At 61.3% G+C, this 22,238-nt stretch overlaps 1 protein-coding gene across 1 annotated transcript; it reads left to right on the forward strand.

Annotated features, from left to right (window-relative positions):
- Positions 1–452: 452 nt before the first annotated feature.
- On the forward strand, positions 453–21,797 carry LOC122384458 (adenomatous polyposis coli protein 2-like). Its single transcript, XM_043371850.1, has 14 exons — positions 453–461; positions 2,224–2,395; positions 3,040–3,220; positions 3,978–4,107; positions 4,392–4,574; positions 5,286–5,434; positions 5,700–6,797; positions 6,975–7,195; positions 7,553–7,655; positions 8,036–8,063; positions 12,057–12,248; positions 15,084–15,196; positions 17,434–17,603; positions 17,905–21,797. Exons 1-14 carry the CDS (start codon positions 453–455, stop codon positions 21,309–21,311), a joined length of 6,156 nt encoding a protein of 2,051 aa, XP_043227785.1. The 3' UTR covers positions 21,312–21,797.
- Positions 21,798–22,238: the final 441 nt, after the last annotated feature.

The raw sequence follows: 22,238 nt of genomic DNA on the forward strand, positions 1-22,238 counted from the left end.
GGTAGGGGTGCTTTTCGTATAACTAAAATTGTGTTTTTTTTTTCTGTATTTTTCGTTTAATGCCAAAGTTCTTTCAAAACTTTTCAAAATTTTCAAAAAATCCTATCAATGGAATTCACCGTTAAATTCTAATCACCCTGAGCAATAATTGATGAAAAATATAAAACGGTTTTAATTTTACAGCAATTTTACTAAACCAATACCGTACTGTCTCAAATAGCCCCACTGTCTCAAATAGCCCCACTTTACGGTAACCTGTCTGCGCCGACCCCGGGTAGGATGTATGTATGGTGCCAGCCATGCAGACAGAGGGCGGTCCGATGTGTGGGCGGTCGGTGCAGTAGTGTCCCCAGCAGGGACGCCATATGGCCACACCGCCGGCCGTGTCCGTCCAATATGCAGTGCGGCGCGATATTGGGTGGGCGCGCTGGGCGGGTTATGGGCGGTGGGAAATGGCGGAGGTGGGAGAGGGAAGGAGAGAGTGAGAGAAGTGGATAAGAGGGAAGTGGGGATAATGCATAGGGAAGAGTCGACCACCGTTGCCGGCAGTTGATAGAACAGCTGTGGACCGCTCTGTTATTGCCGTTGTGCTCTTCATGGCCGTGCATATCCATATGTGCAGGTGGCTGAGTGGTGGTGTGGCACTGCCCGTGTATGTACTTATCGACACCTGTGTGATAACACACAATGGTAAGGGATCGTCATAGCGGCGGAACGAACGGCACATCACGGTCGATATCCGCCAAAAGTGAACAGGAGGTTAACTTCTGGGGTCGCAGATAAAAACGTCAAACGGCTCAATGTGGGTTCCTGGTTGTTCTTATTTTTGCAAAGCTGAAATGGACATTCTCCCTGCTAGCCTGCGTAACTAGCAGTGATCTGACGACTGGCCCTTGCTAAATCCAAAGCGAGACCAGGGCCCGTGAAATGAGAGGACTGCCTATGTGTCAGCCGGCTCCCCGCCGAGCCACACCGCCGGGGTCGTATCGACACGAGGCCGAGTGAGCACTAATGAAGTCTGAAATTGCCAAGTGTCGGACCAGATTAATGCCACTGCCCGGCTGCCAACCTCGCCCGCAACACGTATAAACAGAGCTGCCAACGCAGCCTAATGTATGGGAACTCCAAGGGAGCGCGGTTGGTGGCAGCACTTCAAGGTGCCTTTGATGAAAGGCTGACATTTCTTCGTCGATAATCAAAGCATGTTTTTTTACGCTGTCATCACAGGCTTCTGCTTATAACCACTAATGACATGTAAAACGCGTAAAATGTTTGTGAACCCGGTTAGGTTCGTTGTAGAACAAACATTGAAAATTGGCGTATGTTCACGCGTGTCAAACAAATTTAGATACAACGCTCATAACATGTCCGTGGCGCTGGCACCCTTTATCCGGGCTGACGGATATTACCGACATTGACACCTGAACTTGACGGGACTGTAACAGCTCCGTCAGCTGCAACACCGGAGCTGTCTGTCAGCCTGTGTGAACAAGCCTTTACCCCACACAGCGCCGTCCGTTTGCAGCGTGTCACTGTCTCCGGCGACTAAAGGCTGCTTCACGTCCATTTTGAACGCGTGTCTGCTGCGATGCGATAGCTGTTTAGTCCGTGACAGACGGGCGGCGTGTGACAGAGCCCCTCGTCGGCGTGGTTTACCGCTGCGTTACCGGCGCTGGGGTGACGTGGACCGACATAACGCGGACGGCTGACTGCAGTATGCCGCGGACGACTGAGGGGGACGGCTGCACGCACTGCCCGGCTGACGAGTGCCGAGTTACGGCTCCCTCCCTCGTCACTCAGTGCTGCTCCATGAGTCACCGGGCGCTGACTGTCCCCCGCCACACGGCCACACGGCCTGGTGTGTTTGTGTAGCGCGGCGTCTGCCAGTCCCCGGGTGACCCGTGATCGCGTGTGGCGTGAGGGGGCAGTGATGATATAATGGTGAGGAAACAACAGGGGTGATATAAGTCCGTCCAGGGGCAGTAAGGCTTACCGATAACATGGCAACAGTGGCATGTTGACGTTATGTCCCTAGCTCGGCATTTGCATACAGCAGTAATCCATACTTCCCCGTGTCGTCATACTTGAGCCTTGGTTACACGACTGTTGGCGTCGTTTTTCGTTCCCCTTCCCCTCCCCGCTCAAGACTCACTCACCATCCCTCCCCTCCCCGTCCCTCCCTCGGCCGCCCGCCGCTGACACCCGTGTCTCTCACCACGACAGGTGCGCTCGTCGGCGTCGCACGCGCTGCACAACCTGGTGCACTCGCAGTGTGACGACAAGCGGACGCGCCGGGAGGCGCGCGTGCTCCGCCTGCTCGAACAGCTGCGCGAGTTCACGGAGAGCCTGTGGCAGCGGATGGACGAACAGGGCGGCACCGGCATGATCATGGAAGGTAGGTGGGAGGGCGGGTCACTGGCGGTCACTTGAAGGACGGTGAGGTCACGGGGGAGGTGCTGACGTCACTGGACGAGCTAGGGAGAGACTTGGGCTCGTCTCCAGAATATCCATGGCTGTTGTGGCAACAGGCAGGCTGATAGTGCGAGGCCCCCTGGGTGTTTTCATAAGAGATTTCAGATAAGGCTATCGAGCGCTATTGACTCTCGGGCGTGCTGACCTTTTGCGGTTGTTTTTGTGAATCGGTAGACCTCTGCATAAAAACACGGGATGTTTGCGTTGGCGCTTATTGATATTTGCTTCCTACTTTGTGTGCATAATATCCTTTAGAAGTTGTACCTCCACATGCAGTATTTTGCATCCGCTTACCCGTATTTACAGCGAATTTTACCATCTTGATAAACATCTGTAAGTCAGCTTGTCCCCTGACTGAGTCTGCCGTCCTCCTACTCTGCAGACTCTGAACCGTGGTGCCGGCAGTGGTCGCCCTGATGACTCCCCGCTGACCCCCTCTGACCCCCCTAACCCCTCCCCTCCCCCGTCAGACTCTCTGGACCACCACCCGGTGCCGACGGTGGTGGCCCCCTCTGACCCCCTCTGACCCCCCTCTGACCCCCCTAACCCCTCCCCTCCCTCCGTCAGACTCTCTGGACCACCACCCGGTGCCGACGGTGGTGGCCCTGATGAAGCTCTCGTTTGACGAGGAGCACCGCACCGTCATGTGTCAGCTGGGGGGCCTGTACACGGTGGCAGAGCTGGTCCAGGCCGACCACGAGGCGCACGGCTCGGCTACCGCTCACCTGACCTGCAACAGTACCAGGAGGTAAGGAAAGGGACAGAAGGAGGGACAGATAACCGGAGTAGTCAGTTATGTCATAGTCATCAGAGCAACGTCTTCTCCTTTTAATTATCTACTTTGCACGGTTTTATACCACTGCACTGTTTTTGCGTCGTAGTTCTCGTTTGTGATTGCCCCAATAGCTCCCACAGTAAGTATCGTCCTGCCAGCCTTCCCTGTCATTCTCTGCGATTGCCGCGCTGACCATTCCCTCCTGTCCTGATCAGTCACACTTTCTGTCGCCACCAGCCGGAAATCTGGCCTCGACGGCCGCAATTTCCCCATTCATTGAGCACGACATTAGGATGGAGCTCATTGGACCGCCGCGCTGCCGCTGTCAGGCCTGATTGCACCTCGCCTTGACCGTGTGGCAGCGCGTGCCTGACACGGTCAGCGTGTGACCTGTTTCCTGTTGGTGGACCAGCTGCATTCTGTACCCCGGTGTGTAACCCGCGTTGAGCTGCGGCCTTTTGACTTACCGTCTGACCCGTGTGTGACCAGTGACCTCTCTGTGACCCGTGTATGACCTGTGACCTCTCTGTGACCCGTGTGTGACCAGTGACCTCTCTGTGACCTGTGTGTGACCTGTGACCTCTCTGTGACCCGACTGTGTGACCTGTGACCTCTCTGTGACCCGTGTGTGACCTGTGACCTCTCTGTGACCCGACTGTGTGACCTGTGACCTCTCTGTGACCCGTGTGTGACCTGTGACCTCTCTGTGACCCGACTGTGTGACGGCCAGGTTCGCCGGGATGACGCTGACCAACCTGACGTTCGGGGACGGCACCAACAAGGCGCTGCTCTGCGGCCTCCGCGGCTTCATGAGGGCGCTGGTGGCTCAGCTACACTCGCCCAACGAGGACCTCACGCAGGCGAGTCGGCGATTACGTTCTACCATCCAAAACTCGTCCATGGCTGAAAGTTGATCGCAGTATTCACACTTGGTCGAAATTGTGCAGGTGGACGGCTATAGCTGACATTCAATTAAATTACTGTGGATTAACTTCGAAATGTGGCCAGCATTGCGCATTTTAGTCGGAGCGCTCTTATTAACAGCAATATGACCGGGTTTCATTTCCTATTTTTCAAGCCAGTTCCGACCCCTGCACGGTTTGTTCTGACCTGACCTGACCTGTTTTGACCTGTCATTCCCCAGGTGACGGCCAGCGTGCTGCGTAACCTGTCGTGGCGCGCAGACGCCGCCAGCAAGCAGACGCTGCGGGAGGTGGGCGCGGTGACGGCGCTCACGCAGGCCGCCATGGCCGCCCAGCGCGAGTCCACGCTCAAATCGGTGCTCTCGGCGCTCTGGAACCTCTCGGCCCACTGCGGCATGAACAAGGTGCGGAGTTGTTAGATCACTGCGGTGTTGAAAAGATAGGGGCTTGGGAGGCGGAGCGGGTGGGTCTAATTAGTGCAGTGTAATATCTGGGGGTTGGGAAGATGGCGACGCTGCCGCCTATCATCCGCATGTTTTTGTTGTTTCCATGGTATAGAAAGGTCCGATGCATTTTCGTGCTTTCGTGGGGATTTTCCGTTCCTTGGAACGGAAAATCCCCGAATGTTTAGGTGAGGCTTTGTACATATGGTAATCGCCCTCAGATTATTACAAGTTGGTTCCAAACTCTTCAAATTTATGCACATATTCTACTTTCCATATTTCAAATTCTCATGGAATTGTTCATGCATAAGCCGTTGCATCAATTTGGCAACATGCTTATGCAAATCATAAGCATTGAATTTTAATAAAGCGTTTCCATGCGCACATGAGTATTCATAATTGGTGCATTTTGCAGATGACGTCATTCCAGCCCTCGTTCCTAAAGCTTCACTCTCCATTCGCTGTTATTCGCAGCTACACTCGATCTGCCCCGTCAGTCTCTGATGTTCCCGGTCCGCTCCGGCGCCGCTCCGTATTTCCGCCCGCCGCCCGCCGCCGTTCCCTGACAGTATTGGCTCGGCTTGCGATAAATGGTGCCACCGGCGCCGGGAGCGTGCCGCTGTGTCTGAGGCGTCTCGGCCAGCCCCGCTCAGCTGCCCGCCCTGACCGCAGGCTGACATCTGCGCGGTGGACGGCGCGCTGGCCTTCCTGGTGAAGACGCTGACGTACCAGTCGCCGTCCAAGACGACGGCCATCGTGGAGAACGGCGGCGGCATCCTGCGCAACATGTCCAGCCACATCGCCGGCAGGGAGGACTACAGGTACCTATGAGAGTGGAAGCTTCGGGAGATTAAACAAGGGACAGATTCAGGGAGTTTTATAGTGTTAGCATCCTATCTTGTGATGCATTGGTAATTTTATTGGGTTAATGTATTTAATTGTTAATGTGCCGCAGTTGCATAGCCGTCAAAATGCATCAACAGTGAATAGGGGAATGCCGACCACTTTCGAGTGTTGAGAACGAACTGTAACTTTATCTCCGTCGGCCGTCACCACTGACCCTCCGGCCTCCACCCGCTGCCACAGGGCAATCCTGCGGGAGCACAACTGTCTGGAGACGCTGCTGCAGCAGCTCAAGTCCTCCAGTCTGACCATAGTCAGTAATGCGTGCGGCACGCTGTGGAACCTGTCGGCGCGCTGCGCCCAGGACCAGCGCACCCTCTGGGAGCTGGGCGCCGTCTCGATGCTGCGCTCGCTGATCCACAGCCGCCACCAGATGATCGCCATGGGTAGCAGCGCGGCGCTCAAGAACCTGCTGGCCGCCCGGCCGGAGGGCGTGCCGCCGCCGGAGCCGGGCGCCGGCGCCGGCACGCCCGGACTGCCGGCGCGCCGGCTGCGTGCCCTCCAGCAGGAGCTGCACGCCGGCGGCCTGGCCGAGACCTGCGACAACCTGGACTCGGCCAGCGCCGGCCGGCCCGAGGCGCGCTTCCTGGCCACGGCCGGGCCGCCGGCGCGGCGCGTGCCCCGCTCGGACAGTGGTGACTCGGTGCTCAGCTCGCTCTCCGACCCGGGCCTGGAGCGGCGCGGCGAGGCGCGGCTGGCGGCCGCCGTCCGGCAGGCGGCCCGCCAGGCCGGGGTCTCCGAGGCCGAGCTCCGCCGCCGGCTGCTGCGACCGGCGGCCGGCTGGGCGGGCTCGCTGCCGCGGGTCCGCTCTCTGGTCGGCCTGGAGCGGCCGCCGGGCCCGGCCGACAGGGGCCTGCCCGCCGAGCAGGGCCCGCCGCCACCGGGGGTGGAGGATCAGGAGGAGGACGAGGAGGCGACTGAGGAGGACGCCGAGGATATACCGACCGAGGACCTGCCCGCCGAGGACATCCCCGCCGAGGGCCCCACCGAGGACAGCCCTGTCGTGGGACTGCTGTCCGCAGAGGACCGCTCGGCTCCCTCCGCGCCGGACGAGTCAGAGGAGCCGGACGGCGACCCGGCCTCGGACGGCGACACGGTGCGCGGCTGCACGGACAGCACGCTGAGCGCGCTCAGCGGCCTCTCCTCGGACGTCACCGAGCCGACGCTGACGCCGGAGCGGCGGCGCAGGGCCCCGCCGACCGCCCGACTGGCGCGCGCCGGGTCGGCCGGCAGCAGCAGTGGCGCCACCACTGAGCCCAGCTCCGGGTACGCCGAGTTCAGGTTAGTGCACTGCCCGACGTGGCTGGGCCTATCGAGTTGTGAGGCTGTGTCTATGTTTTATGGCTTTTAAGCGATCCAGCACTATAAATCTTTCTCTTGTGTTGCTCGGCCTGCTTTTGAAGGCGGTACTGTGAGGTGACCATGCTGTGACGACCTTGTTATGTATCCGTTTCGCAGCTCGCAGCTGAGTGACGCCACGTCGTCCAGTAACCAGCCGGACTCGGACGACCCCACTCTGGGCTCCCCGTTCCCGGCGCGGCGTCCCACGGCACGCGCCGGGCCCTCCTCACCGGGCCCTGCGCGGCCGCCGGGCCGCCTGCCGCGCCGGGCCGCCGCCGGGGACTCGCCGGTCCAGAGGGCAGCGGAAGGCTCTCCGCGGCCGCAGCGGAGGCCCACCGGTGCGCCGCGGTCACCCAGCCTGCCCCGTACCGGCACACCGCCCGCACAGCGGCGGACTCAGGCGCCCTCGCCGAGACGGACGTCAGACGCTAACGGTGGGTCGGGTCCCCACGTCACCAGCTCTGGGTTTTCGAACGTCATGCCTAAATACTTGTTTGTTAAATAATGTTTGTGGCTGAACTCGAAGCGTTCTGATAAAAAGGCTTACCCTTGAATGATTAGAACCAGAGGTGATCACCATGTAGGTAGGTGTCGAGTTAGATAAGGGGCCCTCATAAGATTAGCGATTGTCGCCTGTGGGTGGCTGTTTATCGCCTTCCGGGCCGCCGTGTTCTACCTTCCCAAACCGTCGGCAGGGGGCGACGTCAGCGGTCGGGTGCCGTCGGCCGCAGCTGTGGAGCGGGCGGCGGGCGATACCAGGGGCTTCCAGGACTCCGCAGAGACGACCGACACCGACAGGTGAGACGGTGACCGTGTGTGTGTGGGGGGGGGGGGCTGTGTGAGGGGCAATACACGTCACTGTACAGAGCCACCTCAGAACACAAAAGGAGCCCAGCTGGCCGGGCGCCCAGCTGGCCGGGCGCCCAGCTGATATCACACTGCAGGAGCAAGGCTGAGTCGATATCTGGGCGGAGCACAGCGGTGGGAACTGGGACTTCAACTAGATCATGATGATCCTTCATTGATATCAGTAAACATTGATGTCTCCTGTGAACTTGGTTTGTAGTGGGTGTGTTGATCGATTGTCATGCTTATGAAAGTAGCCTATTGGCGCATATTTTGGCGATAAACGGTTAAAAGATAGAAACACTCTTCCGCGTTGTTGCGTACGTCCCCAGAGTTCAGGAGTCGCTGGGTCCAATGCGAGTAGGAGTTGAGCCGCCTTTATCGGTCGGCCGTAGCGGCGAGCCCATCAAACGCCAATTGGACGTGGCGGAAAAGATTGGTAATGTCGGCCGAATCAGCCGGGGGATGGCGATTCGGGCCATTACCTCGGTGGGACCACTGCTCAGACGGTGGGATAGTCGGCTGATGGTGCCGGTCTCTGATGTCGTCGAAGGCGAGTCAGTCGGGGGTCACAGCTCGGACCATTACCTCAGTGGGACCACCCGCTGATCCGACCGCAAGCTAGTCAGCTGGTGGTGCCGGCCTCTGACGTCTTCAGATGCAGATTCTGTCGTTAACAATCGTGTGGCGGCTAATTCGATTTCACGTTAAATTCGTTTGCGCTGGATGATAGGGTAGCCGAATATGCTATAAGCCACTGTTCGAGCATGATCCAGATCGGGCCCTGGACGGCGGAGCGGGTGTCGCTAGTCGCTAGGGCCATAGCCATTTCGTGGAAGCAAGACGTTCGGAACGTGCCATGAGACCGTTAGCTGTCCCGAGTTTCGCACACAACTCAGCCGGGCCGGAAGCGCTGAGATGGCACTTCTGGCCGGCGCTAATGTGCCCATCTATGTGGTAAATGTGGGAACTGCGGCCAGCGCTCGGCGTGCGCCCACTTACCGAATCGGTACCATCACGCAATCCGTGCTGACGCAGTTTCGGCGATCCCGCGGCCTCGATAGTGCGACCACATCCGGGACATAGTGGGTACTCCTAATTCAATATCGCCATGTCGCACGGCGGATAATGCACAATCACACTGGTACTGTATTGTCGGCTACAGGTGAAGTCCCTGTGACCGATACCAGTAAACTATCAGTTCAAACATATCGTAAACCTATCACTGTATAGCAATCAATATTTCAGCATTCACTGGTCTGCCTCTGAGCGCTCACTTGACCCTTGCATCCGCCGACATCAGTCACTGTACGGTAAAGAAGCTGACATTCCCATCTCTAAACACTGCCAGCTTCCTACTGCCCCTAATGCTGACCGCAAACCATCTAGCTGAATATTTCCGTGCCTGCTCACCATTCACAATAACTTCTATCAATTTCTGTCCGGAGTCTCGGCTGTGGCGATCACTGATCATATCTGACCATCATTGATCGCACTGTCAATGCTATCGGAATGACCGGCCTCGGCCTCCCGTCACCGCCGACCCAATTAGGTGCTGGCGACCCGTCGCCGGCCGTCACCCGTCAATTATGAACCTGTCACACCCGACACGTGCGGTCGTGGGTGCCACTCTGATGGTGGGGGACGGTGGGTAGGCGCTGCCCGCTGATGGGTGGGGACGGTGGGTGGTGGGAGGGCACTACAGAATGATGGGTGGAGGGTGGTGGGTTTGCTACTGGTTGGTGATTAGTGATTGGTGGTCTGCTGTGGTGATAGGCAGAGTAAGGGAGGAGGGGAGAGGTGACGACAGCAGCCATCGCTCGGTGACAGCCACACACACACACAGCTGTGGTTACATTTACCCACCGTCGGTCCTGTATACACAGTATGCGGTCAGCCGACGCCACAGGTGTGGGAACACCTGAGCCAGGGGTCGGGGTCATGGTACGGGACAGTGGGTTAGTGGCGTCTGGGGGAACGGGTGGAGGATGCTTCGTCCCAGACTCTAGAGGGAAAGGGCCGCACTCCAGGCGCAAAACACAAGGGAGGGGATGTTGGGAACTGGGAGGGCGGCAACTTGTTTGAACTGGGACTCCATGTAACCTTTCAGAGGTAACGTTGGGTAGGTGTCTTGCTGTAATAAAATTGTTCAGTCAAGTTTCCGATTACGATATCTTGATCGCTGTCGTCAAGGCGCGTGTCTATTGTGCCCTTCTCTATTGTGCAATGTGCTCTCTGGGCCCGATCTATCGGACTGTACTGTCGATCTGTGTCGGTGTCGGCGTCTGCCCCCTCCGGTGTGCATATCCATCCGCGGCCTGTCGCCGGTGGTCGCCGCGCACCTGTGTGGTGTGCGGTATGTGGCGCAGCTGCGCCGCCCCCGCCCCCGCCCCCGCCCCCAGGCCCGGTCCGGCTGTGTCGCGGTATACACCGCCAGTCGTTCGCTGACGCTCCCCCGCCATGGTTCTCTGCAGGTTGGCCGATAGTGCGCCGAGCGGCCGCAGCGCGGCGCCACCGTCAGACCGACCTGCCGCCGCCGGCGGGACGAGGTCAGCGCAGCCCAGCCGCCTGATGGCGCCCGGATCGATGGCCAAGGTCAGTCACATTTACTGCTATTTATTGATTTTTTTTTTGTTCTTGTCGCTCACATGCTTGTTTGTTATTAGGCTCGCATTTGCTTTTTGGTGTTCATGACAGTTCGGTCAGAGTGATTTATCGTCTAAACTAGGTAATACATAGGTACAAAGCTTACTCCTAATGTTCCGAAGCCTTATGCTTCATGTGGAACCAATTCAGCAGGTCTTTTCATCTCGACAGTCCTGATCTGAGTCATTGACACGGACGAACTCTTTCAACGATTCCCAGCATCCCTTAGATACCCTGCAACAGGCATGCAGTAAGCCATGGCCATGGCCGTAAGCCATGGCCGTCGCAGTTTCCCTTTTTAGCCAGTTCTCAAGCCTTCTCCGCTCCCTTTCCGCGGCTCTTTGTTGTCGAGCTGCCGCTTTTCACCGTTGATGGCCCACCTCCAGCCCCATTTCGCGCCGTCCAGCGCTGGGTTGAGCGCCGGCCCCGTTCCCACCCGCATTGCACGGTTTCTCTCGCGCGCTCCTGTGGGACGCTGGGCGGTGCCGCGGGGTGTCACGGCGCGTCCGGCGGCCGGAGACCGGGTCAGGCTCGTGCCGAGACGGGCGACTCGGGCCGAGAGCTGTCTCCGGGCCGCCGCGCGGGCGGCTGGGAGCGGCGTGAGAGCTCCGGCGCCGCCGGTCACGGCTGGGACGGCCAGCGTCCACCGGTACCGCCGCGGCGGGCCGGCGCTCACCCCGGTCACGGCTCGAATGGTCACTGTTCGCCGGCTCGCGCTGACCGCTGGTCACCGGTACCAGCCGCGCTGGGTTGGCACTTCCCGGTGGTGCCGAGCTGGAACCGGCCTCAGTCAGTCGAACAGTCACCAACAGAGGAGGTAGTGCTTTCGTCCCATTCTATCTTATCTCGTTCCAGCCCTCCCTCACAGTTACCTCCGGTCTCACAACAACTCCCGTAAGTTTGCGCTGTTCCTTTGACTCGACAGGAGTTCCTCCTTGTCTTGATCTCGTGGCTATACCCCGATCTACTGGATCCATCCAGCTTTTCCACTTCTCTAAGTCCCGGGCGTACAGCTCTGGCTCTGTCCTCATAACCCACGCTGTCTCTGTATCCCGGCTCTTGCAGCTCTATACCCTCGGACTCCCCGCCGTCCAGGACCTCTCTCCCGCTGGATACCCGTGGCTCGGCTATCCCTCTATCCCGGCCTGTGCAGCTCTGTCCTTGGATTCCCCGCCGTCCCTGTATCCCGTCCCCTGCCGTCCCGGCGGGCCGTATCGATCCGCCCGGCCCGTCGTCGCTCACTGCCTCTGTTCACGCTCTCTGAGCACGGCTCACCGCGCGCCGCTGGCCACTCGCGCTCCCGCGCCCGCGCACGCTCCCCGCCGGCTCGCGGAGTCGTGTCCGGCGCCGGCCGGCCTGAGTCGTGGCGGCGTGTTGCGAACGGCGGCAGTGTGACGGCGACCGCTGGGCGAGCACCACACACAGTGTCAACTGGACCTGACGGAGCTCACCGCGGCTCGATCTGACCGCGGCTGAACCGGACTAGTTTGTCTGGTGAAGCGTGTTCGGCTGTGAGGCGCCGCGTCGGCCAGCTGGCGTGGAAAATCGGCCGTCCCGCCGCGCTGGAGGAGGCGCAGTGGATCGATAGACACCCCCGGCCGGCGGCGGCGGCGGCGTGTCGCCGCTGGGCGCCGGTGCAGTCCTGCTGAGCGCTGTGTCGTGTCGGCAGCTCTCTGCTGTCCTGCTGAGCCTGTGTCGTGTCGGCAGGGCGCCGCGGTCCGGCCGGCGGCGGGACGACCGGGAGGTCCTCACGGAGACGGTGCCGTGTCAGCGCCGGCCGTCAGTCCGGTACCGGCGGCCGTCAGTCCGGTGCCGACAGCTGCGGGCGACGGCAGAGCGACGGCGCCGGCGGCCGGTGGACAGAAGTCAGGGGCCATGTTCCAGCGCGACCAGACCAAGGTGGGTGTGCTCTCCGTCCGTCCGTCCCAGCTCCCTGTGTGGTCTGCTGCGTCCTGTCACGGTCAGACAAACGGAGCGACGGCCATCTGCGCCGCACGGCGGATCGATACGGGGAGGAGGCCGACACCCGCCGGTCCTCCCGGTAACAGAGCGACACCCGCCGGTCCTCCCGGTAACAGAGCGACACCCGCCGGTCCTCCCGGTAACAGAGCGACACCCGCCGGTCCTCGGCGGTAACAGAGTGGTAACAGAGCGGTAACGGAGCAACACCCGTGCGTCTTCCCGGTAACAGAGCGGTAGCAGAGCGACAGCGACCGGTCCTCCCCGGTACCAGCGGTAGCAGAGCGACACCCTTCCTCAGTAACAGAGCCGTCACTCTCATCACTAGCCCAGCCCGCACCCGCGCCGTCCCAGCGCCGCTGTGGAGAGGCGCCCGTTTACGGTGACTGGCAGACGATGAGAGGCGGGCGGGCCCGTTCGGTTCCCACGGGTGACGCGTGTCACTGCCGACCAGGAATTCCGCCGAGTCCGCGGTCCGCCGAGCCGCCGCGGCTCTGACCGGGCGGAGAACGGTCCGCCGTCACGCCAGCTATAACCGACTCGGCTATAAACTCCGCCGTTCTACAGCCGAACTTCTCCGCCATTTCGTACCGTCCCACTCCTCGGATACACTGCCGTAACTGTGCAGTATGTCACGGCCGGCCCGCGCCGCCCAGCCCCTCGGTTCAGAGTCGTAACGACCCCCTCCCTCACTCCGGCCGCCCGTATGTATGGCCTGGCTTCTCTGAAATGGCCGCCGACCACGCGAGGCTGGTCGGATATATGGAACTGAACTTCACGGAGAATCCCGAAGGTCGCTCTCAAAAGATGTGGACTTTCAGACCGTGCGAAGCGTGGTAACTTTGTCCCAATATTTGACTGAGGCAGATGATATTTCTCTCACCAGTTCAGTCCTCTCCAGTACGGCCGAACGGTTCCATTCAGTCCGCTATAAATACAGTGACCACTCTGTCATTCACTCACCCTGCTGACCTTTAATCCGCCGCTCGCCATAGGTCACCGGTACGACCGTCCCGGCCCTGCATGCAGTGGGGCAGTGGGCCCGATCGGTCCGGCCGCGCCCCTCCACCGAATACCCCTGAGCGGCAGGTAACTGAGTTACGGCCGTTAGCGGACCATTAGCGGAGGCCGCGCTGTTAGCAGTCGATCCCGCGGTGTTAGCTGGTGTCTGGTGGTGCGGGGAATTGATGGGCTGTGGTGGCGCCGTTTCAACTGAGACTCGGGCGGATATAGGGGCCTTTGGCACGGGGGTGGTGAGCGCTACAAGCTCTTCTTGGTGAGCGTTTGACGTTCGCACATATGTATACCTTTATTAGTGCTAAACCTCCAATATTTTCATTTGCTTTATTGCGTCTAACAACGAGAGACGCAATGCGGGCAGGCTGAGCCGGGTGACCTGCAGTCGGTGAGCCATCAAAACGCGGACCGTGAGCGGACCTACATAGCCGTCATGGTCCCGTGCAGTCTGCTGTTCACATTGTCGTCGAAGAGCTGTCATCAGCTTCATCCAATCGAACTCGTCCCTGTTTGGTGCTCCTTTTGCTTCCTGTCTGACTGTTGATGACGTTACATTAACACTGCATTGTGTGGAACAAAAACAAAGCAATCGTCGCGTTTCGCTCGGTTGACTGAATAACCCTACAGAGTTTTGAGAGATGACCATGCAAGTTCTCATCAAGGCCCGACTTTTGTTTGCTTGGTCTAAGGTTCACTGTGCATTGTTTAGGTCTCAGTTTGTGGATTCATTGTCGAGCTGTGACAACATAGGCTGTAATTGTGAAGCTCTTGTTCAGTGGGTGAGCCTTCCGGACATAAAAGGCCTCATGTGCATAAGTCAGCTATTTGGGGTGAGAGAATTATCCGTACTATGCGATAATCTGTCTGCAGAGCGGGCTGCCTGTAAGTATCAGTGAACCAGTCTGCCAGCGTGGCAAGAGAACCGCCCGTACATACCAGTCGATACGAGTATAATCAATCGGGGTGGAATAAATCCCGGGTATTGGCTAGTTGTTCGTTATCGTCGGGCTGAACCGTATACTGACAGGTGGTCTTGGAACGGTGGCGAGCCGAGATATATTGCCATGGGAATGGCGGATATAAATAAACCAAATACACCGTGGTATTACTTCTATCATACTCATAGCGTCCAGTGATTCAACTGTATCGCACATGGCGCCGTTTTGGTGCAGTGTGGGGATGGCGTAGTTAATCACTCATATGTATGCACATATTTATGATCCACCTGTAGCGCCTGTATCGGGTAATTCGAGACTCGCTTTACCTAATGTGGTCACGATATTCCGGGACATGTTCGAAAGTTAGGCAGTATTGGTTTATTGACGTCCTTTGGTCACGGTTGGGCCGGGAGAGGTGGAAACTTCTGTAGTAAGGCGATACAGAATGACACGACCGTTTTAGTATTTCTTCACGTGTTTTCTTCTTGTGATTACGGAAGATTTGTGCGTCACTGACTAAAGAACTCTGTAAATAGCGCTAACTCCAGGCTCAGTCCCGTAGGCCTTTGACCGTAAGTTGTTGTGATATGCTATCGCGCCTCCCCTCACAACTGTAGTTTGTGTGCGTGTGAGGAAGGGAGGGAGGGCGTGGTGGGAGATAGGAGGGTCGTGGTGGGTGCCGTGAGACGCAAACCAGATGACGCTCCCCAACAGCTAACGTCATTAATGCAGAATGTGCGGCATATACCTAATGGTCCTAGTATTGTTATCTCCCTATGCTTTGTTGCTGATGCGGTGACGTGTTCCCTCCGTTTTCCAGGATGGTCGCGCGGCGGGCCGGCCCGTCGGCTCGCGGCTACCTCAGAGGGTGGCCTCTGGCTCGTCCCTGCCGCGCCGGCTGCCGCAGACCTGGAGCGTCAAACAGTACCACAGGTGAGGAACGATAGAAGGTGTCTTGCGGTGCTCAAGTGAGGTATGGTGGCACTCGCCGTGTCTTTTGAAATACATATACCGTCTATCTTATACCAAACTGTGCACTTCCAAACAAGTGTGTCTATTTCATAACCGAGAAGCTCTACATCTAACAGTGGTCTGATTTGAGTCGATCTTAGAGTCGAGCCACTTAGATTCAAGATTGAACTTTCTGTTAATTTGGTCCGGTCTCGACCGGGTGGTCTGTTCCCGATCGCACGGCTCTTCCCTGGCTCACCGTCACCGAATTGGACCTCTGGAAGGGCCTGATCGGAATTGAGCCATTAAGTCCGCTTCCCGGTGTGGTCGGAGTGAATGGCCACTTCGAGAGAAGTACGGTCCGATTGGGCCCGCCGCGGTCATGTCGGTCGGCTCTCCGTTGGCTCTGTCCGGCAGTCCACTGTCGGTTCTCCATACTCTGTCCTCAGGGGACGGCCAACTCTCCGGTGTATGAGTCCCGCGGCGTTTAGTTAGTCGGTCTGATGGCTCTGTCCGCCATAGACGGCCCGCCCTCAGGTGGCCCTATATTCCCGGGGATGGCCCTCTCCGAGACGTTCCCGTTCCGCCGCGATCGTGTCGGCCGCTCTCAGGTGGTTCTATTTCGCCGCGAATGGCCGGCCGCCAGATCACCGTCCAAAGTTACAATGGGAAAACGGCGGAACGGCTGACCGTGTCCCACAATGACATTCGGCCTGGACAGAGCAGCTGTGACTCGGTGGGCCGGGGCACGGTCTGTGTGAAGTCTCTGTTCGGTCCGAGTCCAGTCTGCTGTCGTGTCGGTCCGTACTGTGTGCCAGGCTGACTGCGGCTGTTTGGACAATGTCCAATCAGGGTGTCGGCTGACCGCGTCCGGTCCCATCAGCTCTGTTTGTCTGTTTGTCTGCGCGCCTGTGAGTGACTGTCGGCGAGTCTATTCGTCGGTGTGTTTGCCGGTCTGTCTGCGGGTCTATCTGCGAGTCGCCCGATCAGCAGTCCCCCGGCTCTATCACGTGTTTCTGTGTACGGTGGCCGAATTTCTGTGTAGTTCGCGGTGTCCCAGCGCCGCTGGATGTGACGGCTCTCGGCGGCGGCCGCTGGGGCGTGTCCAGTCGGACCGGGTTTCGTGATTAACTGTCCAGTGCACACACCGCCCGGCGCGGGGCCGGCGCGGGCGAACCGGCCCCGTCCCCGCCGTATCGACCGCGCCTGTCGCCGGCGGGCCGCGCCCTGTCCGGAGCAGGCCCCCTTGTGGTGACGTCATAGGGGGTATCGACCGGATGACCTCCTGACGCGGCCCGCGGCGGAATGTCGCGGGACATATACTTGGCCACCGCGCGGACAAGCTGCGAACGAGGGCCCGGTGCCAACTGGGGCCGTAAATCAGACCCCGGGTCATATAGATACCGGCTGTCGACGGCCGACTGCGCCGCAGGCAAGCTCAAAACACGGCGTGAAAAGTTATCAGACTCGGCGCATTCGTGTGACCTGAATTAGCTGCGAGGTTTCAAAGTTTGTGGTTTCTTTGAGTGTGGTATAAGTCACGTGTGACAGCTTGGCCTCGACAGTAAGCCCAGCAGTTTTAGATGCGTTGGTCAGCGGTTGGCTCGACGCCACCCCAAACACTGTTATGCCTACTAATCATTTTAGCAGGTCATCAAACGCCGTTCAAAAACACTCCAACCCGGTGAAATCACACCCACTCAGCACGAGTGTCGACCTCCCTCCCACGTCGCCAGTCAAAATAAAGTACCTGATGACGTCACACACCACCCACGTCTCGGTGCAACGTACGTGCTAACGTCACACGCCCACACGCTCGTTCGATTGTCGTGTTTTTCACATATTCCGCTTTCAGACTACGTCACGGCGGTGCTGTCATCGCTAGGCGACACCCGATTTTAACGCACCGTTGTTGCCAGTCGGCGACACCGCCCTCCTCTTGACTCGGTGCCGGTCCCGCGCTGACTCCCCTTTTCCCGTTGTCCATCAGACTGATCCCTGTTTGCCCTCAGGCGCTCGGAGCGGCAGCCGGGCGCTCTCCCTCCCCCTCCTGTGTATCTGACCTCCGTCTCCCCCCTCAGGCGGTCGGAGCGGCAGCCGGGCGCTCTCCCTCCCCCTCCTGTGCATCTGACCTCCGTCTCCCTCCTCAGGCGCTCGGAGCGGCAGCCGGGCGCTCTCCCTCCCCCTCCTGTGTATCTGACCTCCGTCTTCCTCCTCAGGCGCTCGGAGCGGCAGCCGGGCGCGGACGGCGACCTCACTGTGGAGGACCTGGAGGGCTCCGGTCTGACTCCCCGCCGCGCCGACCGGCCCGTCCGCACTGCCGCCCTGCCGCCCGAGTGGACGGCCGCCTCGGCGCAGGAGGCGCTGGCCAACGCCGGCACCGGCCGAGGTGGGTGGGAGGCAGGGCGACGGAGTCACCGCGGGAACGGGCGCGGTCCGTGGCTCCGATTTAGCATAGTTACTTTGATCTTCATGCCCGAACTCACTTGTTGCGATCTCCAAAGCTGTCACTAAGCTATCCAGCTTATCGCTACTATCACTGAAAAAAAACTCGCGCCTGATAAAAGAAAGGTGGATTCCAATCAATGTGTCTGAAAAGGAATTCATGTAGCGGACAGCACCTTGCACTCGATGCCTGGTCGTTTCGACGAACTGAAGTCCCGTTTTGACGCTCCTCTGTTCGTCCCCAGGCGCGGCGGAGGCCGGTCGCGGCGGCGGCGGCGGCGGCTGGGGCACCCGTCTGATGTCTGCCGACGGCACGCCGCTCTCCCGCAGCAGTTCAGTCGGCTCCCTGGAGACGCGCTCCGACGGCGAGGCCTCCAGCAGCGGCGACGAGCCCGACGCCCGCCTGCTGGAGCGCTGCCTACGCGCCGCGCTGCCCAAGAGCCGCTCCGAGGGCAGCTGCCTGCGGCGCCCGCGGCGCGGCCGGCGCCGCCGCTCGCCCGTGCCGCTCGGCGTCACCCGGACCCCCTCCGAGGAGAGTGAGGGAGAGGAGGAGGAGGAGGAGGAGGAGGAGCCGGCGCGGAGCTCGCCCTCACCGCCGCCGCCCGTCGAGGTGCAGGTGACGGCCGCCTCCTCGCTCTCCCTGACCGTCTCGGAGCGGAGCGTCTCCCTGGTGGGCGCGGCGCCGCGGTCGGCCGGCCCGCCGCCGGTGCCGGTACCGACGCTGGCCGCCGAGCCCGACTGTATGACCACCTCTCAGCGGGTGGCGCGCGACGCGTCGGCGGTGGCCGCCGCGCTGGAGATGTCCCACGCGGTGATGGCGCAGAGCTCCGACCTGACCAGCAGTCTGGAGCTGCTGGAGGGCGTCGGGCCGCCGTCCATGATGGACAGCGGCGCCTCGTTCAACGGCTTCCCGTCGAGCGGCTCGCTGAGTAACGGCCGCTCGCCGCTGCTGCCGCGACGGCCGTCCGCCGCCAGCCGCTTCGTCCCGGAGATGATGCGCCGGGCGCTGGGCGGCGGAGGCGGCGGCGGCGGCGGCGGCGCCACACAGGGAGGCATGCAGGAGTCGGCCGAGGGCCTGAGCAGTCTCAGCAGCTGCCAGTCCAACTTGGAGCTGGTCAAGCCGCCCTCCTTCATGGAGGAGCTGGACATGGAGAACAGCATGTTGAGCTTGGAGAGCCTGCGCTCGGAGGTGGCCGAGCCGCGCGCCGCGCCGGCCGACAGTCTGGCCTCCCTGGAGCCGCCGTCGCTGTTCCACGAGCTTGGAGAGCCCACCGAGCGGTGCGACTCGACGCTGGGCGGCGCCGGGCCCGGCTCCGAGACGCTGGGCAGCGACACGGAGATGTGCGCGCAGGAGGACCTGCCGCTGGACCCGCCCGAGCTGCCGCGCGACTCCACCCCGGAGAGCTCGCCACTGGTGCGCCGGCGCACGCCGCACCCGCGCCGGCGCCGCTCCGACGAGCGCTACCGCACGTTCACGCGCGGCGCCGGCTCCGAGGACCTGAGCAGCGCCGACCTGACACTGACGCTCACCCCCGGCACCGAGTCCGCCGCCACCGAGACAGACGAGACGCTGCGCGCCTCGGCGTCAGCGCCCGGAGTCAGCTCGGCGGCGGCGTCCGGCTCGACGCGGGCGCGGCGCACGTGTCGGCAGCGGCGCCAGGAGGACCGCGACCGGTACCGCACCCAGACGGTGGAGAGCGGCTCGGACGACCTGCAGCGGCCGTCGGCCGACGACACGCCCTCGCCGCCGTCCCCGGCGCCGCGGCTGGACATCCGGCAGCTGGCGCAGGAGGCGCTGCAGCGTCCGGCGCCGCCGTCCGGCCGGCGCGACCTGCGCCAGCTGGCGGCCGAGGCGCAGCGCGCCATCGCCTGCCTGCAGTCGGCCGGCCGCGGCAGCGGGCTGCACGGGGACCCGGCCAGCGCGCCTCTGCCCCACTTTCCGCCGGTGCCGCCGCCGCTGGTCCGCCGGATCCCGGTGCCGGTCTTGGCGTCCGCCCCGGCTCCGGCTCCGGCTGCGGCTCCGGCTCCCGTGCTGGCGCCGCCGGCAGAGGCCGAGGAGCCGGAGCTGAGCTCGGAGCCGACCGACAGCTCGCCCGTCAAACTGCGGCCGCGGATCGTCAAACCGGGGGAGGAGACACGCAAGGAGCCGCCGGAGGATGAATCAGAGCAGCCCAAGGGCATCCGCGGCAAGAGGAAGCCGCTCTACTCGGCGCCGCGGCGGGCGGACGCGTCCAAGCGGGACGCTCCTGCCACGCCGGCCAAGGCGGCGGTGAAGCCGAAGGTGTCGGCTGTTCGGCCGAGCTCCGCCAGCTCTCCGGCCGTGTGTCCAGTGAGAGGCACCAAGACCACCCAGCTCCGTAAGGTGATCAGCGGCTCGGCGGTGGCCGGTGCCGGCAGTCCGCTGGCCAGGGTCTCCCGCTCGGCCACCCCGAGTCCGGCCAACAGCGCCACCTCGAGCCCGCAGTTGGGTCTGCGCCGGTTCGGCTCGGCCGGCAAGGCGGGCGTGGTGAGCCGCGAGCTGCCGCGGCCGGCGTCCACGCCCTCCGCGGCTCCGGCCGCCGGGCGGACGGCCGCCAAACGGCCCGTGTCGGTACCGGTGGCCAGCGCCACCTCCCGGATCCAGCGGCCGGCCTGGGTGGGCGCCGTCCGGCCCGCCAGGTCCGTCACGTCCACTCCGGTGAAGAGGCAGCCGCCGGCAGCGACCACCCCGGTGGGCGCGGCGCCGCCGGCCGCGGCCGAGCCGGCCCCGCCCCAGCCGCCGGCGCAGCTGAAGAAGCAGGGCACCTTCACGCTGGACGAACCCACTCAGGAGCAGACGGTGGCCGAGGCAGAGGCGGAGGCGGAGGGAGGCACCGCCAAACCCAGAGTCCCCCCGCCGGCGCCCACGCGCGGCGGTAAGATCGCGCGCGCGCTGTCTGCGCAGCTGAGCAGGCCGCCGTCGGGCACCCGGCCGCCGCCCAAGTCACACAGCGGACAGGCGCTGTCGGCGGCCCGCTCGCGCATCCCGAAGTCGCCCAGCTACGAGAGCACGCTGTCTCTGAAGGTGCGCTGCGCCAGTCAGAGCCCGGGCGCGCGCCGCCAGCGGCCGACCTCCCCGCGCCGCGGCCGGGCGCTGCGCCAGAGCGCCAGCAACTCCAGTCTGGGCGGCGGCCGGACTCCGACCCGGGGTGAGCGGAGCGCCAGTAACTCGAGCGTCAGCTCCACCACCTCTGCCGCCGGCGGCGGCGGCGGCGGCCCGCTGGCGGCCGAGTCCTCCGGGAAGATCGCCGCGCTGTGGCGCCGTATCGAGGCGAGCCGGGCGCGCCAGGAGCAGCAGCAGCAGCTGCACTCGCCCGGCGCCGGGCACGACGGCCGCGTCTGGATCAAACCGGTGGCCGGCGACGCCAACGCCAACCGGCCGCTGGAGCCGGCGCGCACCGGCTCGGCGCTGACTGAGGGCGCCGCGCCGCGCTCCCGGATGGTGTTCACGCCGCAGGGCTGGCGGCGGGTCGGCTCCCCCGCCCAGTCGCCCACCGAGGCGCGGCCCAACGCCACCGCCGTCATCCCGCCGTTCAACTACAGCCCGCCGGGCGGCGCGGCGCGCGCCATCCCCAGCGCCCCTGGCGACAACACCGAGAAACGCAAACGCAAGTCGGCGGCGCTCGGAACGTGAATATGAGGCGGCACCGGCGGCTAGTCTGTGTGTGATATTATACAGCTTTTGGTACGTGAGAACTTTTGTGGCAGCGTGAATCCTGTGCGTTATTGTGTACTGTGCAGTGTGTCTATTGCGATGATTGTGATCATTTGATTTTAATCTCTGGTCGTGTCTGGTTCCTATTGGACGCCCGATCTGTGTACCCGGACACTGTGGCAGCCTCCGCCAGCGAGGCCCAAGCAGTTTCGCTGTCGGACGTTCTCCGAATCCATAGGATTGATTCATATACCATGCAGTATATGTGCCTGATGAAAGACGCGACTCGAGCATGAGAAGTGTATTTTTTCCAATAGATGCTCATGTAGCTTCTCAAATCGATGGCATAGTTATGGATTTTTCTCTCGGCGCATCCGTCGCCTGCAGCCAAATATGATGCGTCGGCTGGCGGCTCTCCTGCTTCTGAACGGCAGTCTGTTGCATAATAAACGAGAAACCTTTGTAGCTTTTGTTTAAGAAAGGTTGTCCGTTGTGAGGAGGTGTTTCGCGTTTGCATTTCTTCGATTGAAGGAAGGATGTCAGAAAATCGTGGAGAATGAGACTGTGTAAGGACATATCAGGAAGGGCACTTATGGTCAGCAGCGGCAGAACGCGTTTAATTAGGGTGGGGGGGGGGGGGGCACTGCCGACTTTTGGTCCCATTCTTTCCATGCAACGCCCATAGGGCTAAGGTTAAAATGCCAAAATGAAAGGGGGGCACGTTGCCCCGGTGCCCTCCCCGTTCCACCGCCTATGCTTATATGGTCCGATGCATTTCGAGGTCGTCTGAGAGCATTTCACTCGATGTTTTCCGTTCCTTGACACTTTTGATCTGCTGGGTATTGTACTTATCTTCCTAGCCTTTATGTCTCAAATAACTTCTCTGAAATGCAAGATCTCGATTCT

The sequence above is a fragment of the Amphibalanus amphitrite genome, unplaced genomic scaffold (genome assembly GCF_019059575.1).
Source record: "Amphibalanus amphitrite isolate SeventyFive unplaced genomic scaffold, NRLGWU_Aamphi_draft 000191F_arrow, whole genome shotgun sequence".
Classification (NCBI taxonomy): Eukaryota; Metazoa; Arthropoda; class Thecostraca; order Balanomorpha; family Balanidae; genus Amphibalanus; species Amphibalanus amphitrite.